Raw genomic sequence first — 5,970 nt, 5'->3', positions numbered from 1 at the left:
TTTCATCACTCTTTCATGACTTTCATCACTTGAAGGAAGCACAGATCATTTTAATAAGTGGTAAGAAAGTGAGTGGTGTGAAGGAGGTAACAGCATAACAACTGCCCTAATTAGTAATGAGAAGTTACTTATGCTAGGATTCGTATCAGATACTCACAACAAACAAATATTTGAGAAACAGAGGTTTACTGGGGTTTTTTGGGTAGACCTCCAGGAGGGGAATTGTGTTTTAATATATGAAAAGAAACATTCAACCATGAATGAGTTAAATAAGGTATGGAAAAAAAACATGTCCAGATATTTGAGGGTTAGAAATTGTAAATATGAAAGGGTATTGTATAGACATGCACAGGATTAGAACACGGGAGGTAGATACATAAACCTGTCTTGTTTTAGTTCTACCAATTCTAGTCTGTATAATTACACTTTTGGGCAAATGAATCTTTGCCACATAATATCCATTTACAAATTCCCCTTACTATATCCCACATTCTTGATGAATACAGGACTTAAGGAGCCAGAGTCCAGCCAGGGTACATGATTGTTTATTACATAACATATTACATAAAAAAGCAACAAATGGCTTCAACAATCCTAAGGTCATTACCATGTGCAGACACCACAGTTCAGGGGTCACCCATTGCATAAAGACATCTCCTTTATTGCTCTAACTGGCTCAACTCTGCTGTCAGCTTGGCATAATTGACTGGTACTTCCATCTGAAGAGCTGTAGTTGGCCTATGTGCGTGTGCATGACTGTGTAGACTTACTATATTCACATAATACAAGGTTGGGTTCAACATTAGTGCAATAATTGGCAGACATTTTTGTATATTCATGATTTGGATTTAGTCACCTGAAAATAATTCTGAATTGACACAATCTGGAAATGGAATTGAACCCAACCTTGATGTTGGCTTAGTTGACAGAAAGAGACAGCAATCAGTGAAGTAATGCTGCATATAGTGACCACAGATTCCGGTTGCTTCTTTGTTTCTGCAGCTGTGTGTGTGTGTGACTGAGTGTGTGTGGCTACAGTGTGGGAGGTGAGAGGGGGAAAGGGAGGAAGCTGCAGGTCCATCCTTCATCTCCTCCTTGCCCCTCTAACCTCTTCCTCTCCCCAGACCAGGGGTGAGTCAGCTGTTTCCTCGTGTTCACACCACTGCTTGGTAAGCCTCTACCGCACTACATACTTCCACGTGTGTGAGTGTGCAAGTGTGGGACGACCATGTCCGCAAAGTCCATTTTGGTATGGTCCGACGGCTCGGTACAGCCAAGTCCACTCGGGTCAAGTGTCCGTGTCGAGTCTCTCTCTTTGGGTCTTGTGGGTGCGTCAAGTGGCTAAGGCATCATCTCCGACACACGGCTCCTTACGTCATCCCTACGTCGTGGAAGTAGAGGTTGGCACAGAGACACAGCAGCACAATGGACGCCAGCATGTAGTAGATCAGGTTCCGGAACTTGGGCTCCAGGTCCCCTTGACGGTACCAGAATATCTGGCGAGGGATAGAGGATGTTTATGGTTTGTGAGTTTGAAGACTCAAATGAAATGTTTGGTGAGTGTTTGTGTGTGTAAGTGTGTGTGTGTGTGTGTGGGTAACTCACCAGCACCATGGCGGAGCCGCAGGCCAGCAGGATACACATGGCGAAGAAAACGTTGAGGCCCCGTGGCGGCAGCGAGGGGAACATAAACGAACTGATCACCGTCACCTGGGCAACAGTCGGGCACAAGTGTCATTAGCACTGGCGGCATGGCCCCGAAACACGACCTCGAGTCGAGACATTCACGGCGTTTGGAATACTTACTAAAACGACCAGTGACGTCAGCACTCCCACCACTAGGTTGATGATTCGATCCTGGAATGAGAATGAGGAAATGATTTCGGAGGCCACGTGATGTCGCCCATGTCTGTCCCATACAGTGAGAGTCAGATGGCTGAGCGTTGAGGGAGTCGGGCTAGTAATCAGAAGGTTGTAGGATCGATTCCCCGCCGTGCATAATTACGTTGTGTCCTTGGGCAAGGCACTTCACCCTCCTTGCCTCGGAGGGAATGTCCCTGTACTTACTGTAAGTCGCTCTGGATAAGAGCGTCTGCTAAATGTAAATGTCATACACAAACACGCGGTCTAGGCTTACCCGGGCTGACGTTTCACCAAACAGAGGCCTGTTGTCCAGGCCGCTGGTGCCATATGTGCGTGTGGTGAAGTCATCCATGGCCTTGTGGGGGAAAGTGCAGTACTTAGCAGTGCCACCTCATGGACATAGAGAGGAACTGCATGATAGCCAACACCGCGGAGGGTAGGGTCTTTTACACGAGAAGAGCCATCGTCAACCAACCCCAAACCACAGTCCTGACCTGCGAAATATGAGAGAAAACATTTCAAAACGTTGTTTTCATATCCTAAAAGTCCCTCCACGCTGACAATATTCGTGCTCTATTTGTGTAAGCAGCCTGACAATACAATTTATAGATACATGTCCTAAACCTGCCTCTGGCTTTGGGGTCCATGACCGTCATGGAGGAGGTGAGAGGTGGTGGGGGGGCGGGAGGTGAAGGGTAGGGCGGGGAAGAGTGAATTGGGATACTTCAGAGGAGCAGAGGTCATGGTAGTTGGGCAGCCCCCATCTAATATCTCTACTTCAGTCAATAGTTTCATATGATATCCTCCCTGGAAAGGAGAAATATCAGTTTATCTGTAAAATAAACTGGTCTGCCACTGAACTCAATCATCAGCAATAAGAAAATGAAGAAAAGGGGAACAGAGATATTCTTGTCCATGGCCCTGTTGCTTGTTTCCTCTTGCCACAGCTGCAATTTAGGTCATAAGCACACAGCTTGATCCAGCTTTCTCAGCAAAACCTCACAAACGAAACAAGAGCTCTATTATAGTACTTACTGACCTAAAGCAACATTCCATTGTGGCCTTGTGATTCAGGCTTATACTTAGGACAGCTAATAGGGCACACCATCAAATATCTGATAGTTGACGATCAATTGTGTTTATAGGTGCTGTCACAACACAGACCTACTGTCACTAGAATGTAGACAGTACTAATCACAAAAAGATCTCAACTCGCACGCTATACCGCTAGAGCTAACTTGATATTCTGCTGCACAACCTACACCACTTGTAACTGTTTTCATTAGTTTGCTAGCTACGTGCTGATGTGAAGAAGCTGTCAGAAAATAAGAGAAAGTTGGTTAGTAGAATCTGGGGAGTATTTGCTAGCTGGTGCTAGCTATTTTGTCATAAATGATAAGCTAGCTAGGCTACCTATCTTGCTAGTGCCATTTTAATCAACTAGTAACACCTCATAACAACCTCATAAAGGCAACCCATACTTGTCAAGGAGACAACACATCTTTGCTCGCTGGGAGGATACTAGATTGGATATTTTAGCCACTTTGTTGCGGTCTCTCTTGGCTTGTGACAGTGACACTGTGAATGGTAGTTAGCCCAACCAACACTGTCCCACACTGCACTTAGTTCTGTGTGCTATTATCTCTAGTTATCAGCTTGCAAGCTCACACGTACCTAGGCTAGCTAGCTAACCGTAGTAAACAAAAGAGTTTTCAAGTAATATAACATCATTTAATTGAACTATGTACATACATATATGACTAGATAGTCACTTCCCATCTTCTATAGTAGCCTAATATGAGATACTGTACTGGCTAGCTAGGATATTGACAGCTAGGACAGAACTAGCACGTTCTAGCAAGTGTCTGGACAGTTAGCGCTACGGTACTGTAGTACAATGAAGTCCTAAGCAACAACATTTTTACTGGGTTCTAGTAAACTTCAAGGAAATGTGTTGTTTGAACTGACTCACCTGTCAGAACATAATGAGCAACACCGTATCAGGTTGATGCATGAAGTATGGTGGTCTTTTATACGTTTTGGTACATTCCAATATAAACTAGCTAGTACAATGTAGCATTCAGGATGTTGCTGCTTCTGGCTCGTCGTTGTGGTTGGACTAAAGGTGCAGGTAATCAGGTACCTAGTTAGGCTATAGCATTTAAAGGTAATGAACAGGCTCCGCTGTGTGATTACGATTGAGCCGACATAAATAATACTAGATGAGAAAATCACCCCAAGTAAAACGATGCTATTAAATAAAAACAGATTCCGTCAGTATAACCTCAATAATTTACAACTGTACATCCACAAGTGAAATGAAAGCTGTTTTGGTTTGGTTTACCTGCTGCTTAAATCCTTTCCCTTGCGCATCTGATACCATAGCTACACGTCTCATGAAATGGGACAGCAATCCAAAAGCACTTATTGCTAATGATTATATACCGAACACATTTTATGATACAACAAACATGAATGGCATCCGATCATCTGCTCTGAAAGGCTGAATTTGAGAGCCTGCGGGGGTCATACTTTCTGTAATCCCACCCCTTATGCTGCCATCACATGATGGGAGCGTTCCAGTTTATAATCCCCACATTTCAGTAGGCTACTTTATTTTGATTCCCAGCAAAACATTGTATATGTGATCTGTGATCACATGGTAGCACACTTTTTTGAAAATCACGACTGAATTAACACACTTGATTACTTGTATACTTCACACACTTAGACATCTTCAGCTCAACATAATTTATTCAGTGAACTGAGCTATACAGTTGCAACTACTTGAGCAACTGGCCAGTCTTATTCACAATTTGAAGAAAAAGAAAAAAAAGAAAAGAAAAAATATATATTGGACACTTCTGACCTAATATGCATAGACCTTCACTTTATGGACTTCTCTGTCTTCACATTCCCTTTTTCTGTTGTAATAATAAAACGTGTTGTCCCGGCGCTGTAACTTTTTCACAAAGCCAGTCTCAGGCCACCTGTCAATCTAAGTCACAGAGACAAAAACAGAATGAACATACTTCTATTGTAATGCATTCAACTGCCACTGATCATTTTTATCTGCTGATGATGAAGTTGTTTACCAGATCAACTTGCTTTACTTGTTTGTATTCCAGTTCATCTCTGTATCCAGCTTGCTGAAATCTGTACAAGTTTTCCACCTCGTCTGTCCATTGTTTGGCCCTGCTAATGGACTTTGGTGTAGAATTGCCATCTAGATATGCGGTAAAAGACATTATGCTGCATAAAAGGTGTCCACAGATGACCTAATAAGGGGAAATAGTAAGGTTGTTTACTGCAACAATGTAAACATGTACAATTTATTTCTGTTTTTAGGGATGTATCTTTCCATTGAATATTTATTTCAGTATTTTGTATTGTGCTGGAACAACTACATAAACAGTTCAATTTCCCATCACTAAACCAACTCTACTCAAAATGTGTTGCTGAGCAGCAACCTTGGAAACACCTCCAATTAACAGCAAAAGGTATTCTGGACTGTTGTGATTGATCTGGTATTTCCCCTATCCCGCTGGGTAATTTGGATTTTGGTATAGCTATGTGTAAGCAATATACTGTACTTTTGCAAGGCTGCTTGGCAGCTCAATCAGAGACAGTCCTACATCATTGTAAATTAGACGGCTACTGTACTGGTGGCTAGGCTAGGCTAGCTCATCAGTTCAGGCTGGCTGTCTGTCTGTGGAAAACTTCTCAACTTAGTTTGATAGTTTGGGAGCTGATTATTAAATTTGTGAACATTTGCCCAAAGCACTACAAATGCCAAACAGTTTTATATATATAATTAGTCTAACCTTGATGCTAAATACTCCGTAATGTAACTTACAGCTGTATCGGACACGGCTTCTCCAAGCTAACAATTGTTGTTGTTGAAGAGCTCGGTCGCTTGTTGCCTGGCAACCCAGGAACATTTTTAATTTTACCCCAAAGGTGCTCAATGTCTCACTGCTCACTGCACCCAACACAAAACAAATTATTTATTAAAATTATCAAGCATAATATGGGATGGAAAGCCTATTTATCAGGTTTACACTTAAAAAGAGCAAATAAATAAGAATGGACCATGATAAAAAACGA

At 42.4% G+C, this 5,970-nt stretch overlaps 2 protein-coding genes across 3 annotated transcripts; both read right to left on the bottom strand.

The window, feature by feature from the left end:
* Positions 1–530: 530 nt before the first annotated feature.
* tmem243b (transmembrane protein 243, mitochondrial b) lies at positions 531–2,341 on the bottom strand. The gene is made up of 4 exons (XM_047017658.1): positions 2,138–2,341; positions 1,807–1,857; positions 1,606–1,710; positions 531–1,496 (listed from the first exon to the last, which is right to left on the bottom strand). The coding sequence occupies exons 1-4, from the start codon at positions 2,213–2,215 to the stop codon at positions 1,371–1,373; spliced, it is 360 nt and encodes a 119-aa protein (XP_046873614.1). The 5' UTR covers positions 2,216–2,341; the 3' UTR covers positions 531–1,370.
* A 2,112-nt stretch (positions 2,342–4,453) lies between these two features.
* Positions 4,454–5,848, bottom strand: meig1 (meiosis/spermiogenesis associated 1). Of its 2 annotated transcripts, none has more exons than XM_047017659.1 (3): positions 5,720–5,848; positions 4,959–5,089; positions 4,454–4,861 (listed from the first exon to the last, which is right to left on the bottom strand). In XM_047017659.1, the coding sequence occupies exons 1-3, from the start codon at positions 5,802–5,804 to the stop codon at positions 4,733–4,735; spliced, it is 345 nt and encodes a 114-aa protein (XP_046873615.1). In that variant the 5' UTR covers positions 5,805–5,848; the 3' UTR covers positions 4,454–4,732. The 2 variants fall into 2 exon arrangements, with proteins under 2 accessions (XP_046873615.1, XP_046873616.1); XM_047017660.1 differs by having other exon boundaries at positions 4,959–5,141; positions 5,720–5,785.
* Between the last annotated feature and the right edge of the window lie 122 nt (positions 5,849–5,970).

This window comes from Hypomesus transpacificus, unplaced genomic scaffold (genome assembly GCF_021917145.1).
Source record: "Hypomesus transpacificus isolate Combined female unplaced genomic scaffold, fHypTra1 scaffold_62, whole genome shotgun sequence".
In the NCBI taxonomy this organism is placed as follows: Eukaryota; Metazoa; Chordata; class Actinopteri; order Osmeriformes; family Osmeridae; genus Hypomesus; species Hypomesus transpacificus.
The sequence above is the reverse complement of the archived record's forward strand: the minus strand, read 5'-3'. Positions and strand labels throughout refer to the sequence as shown.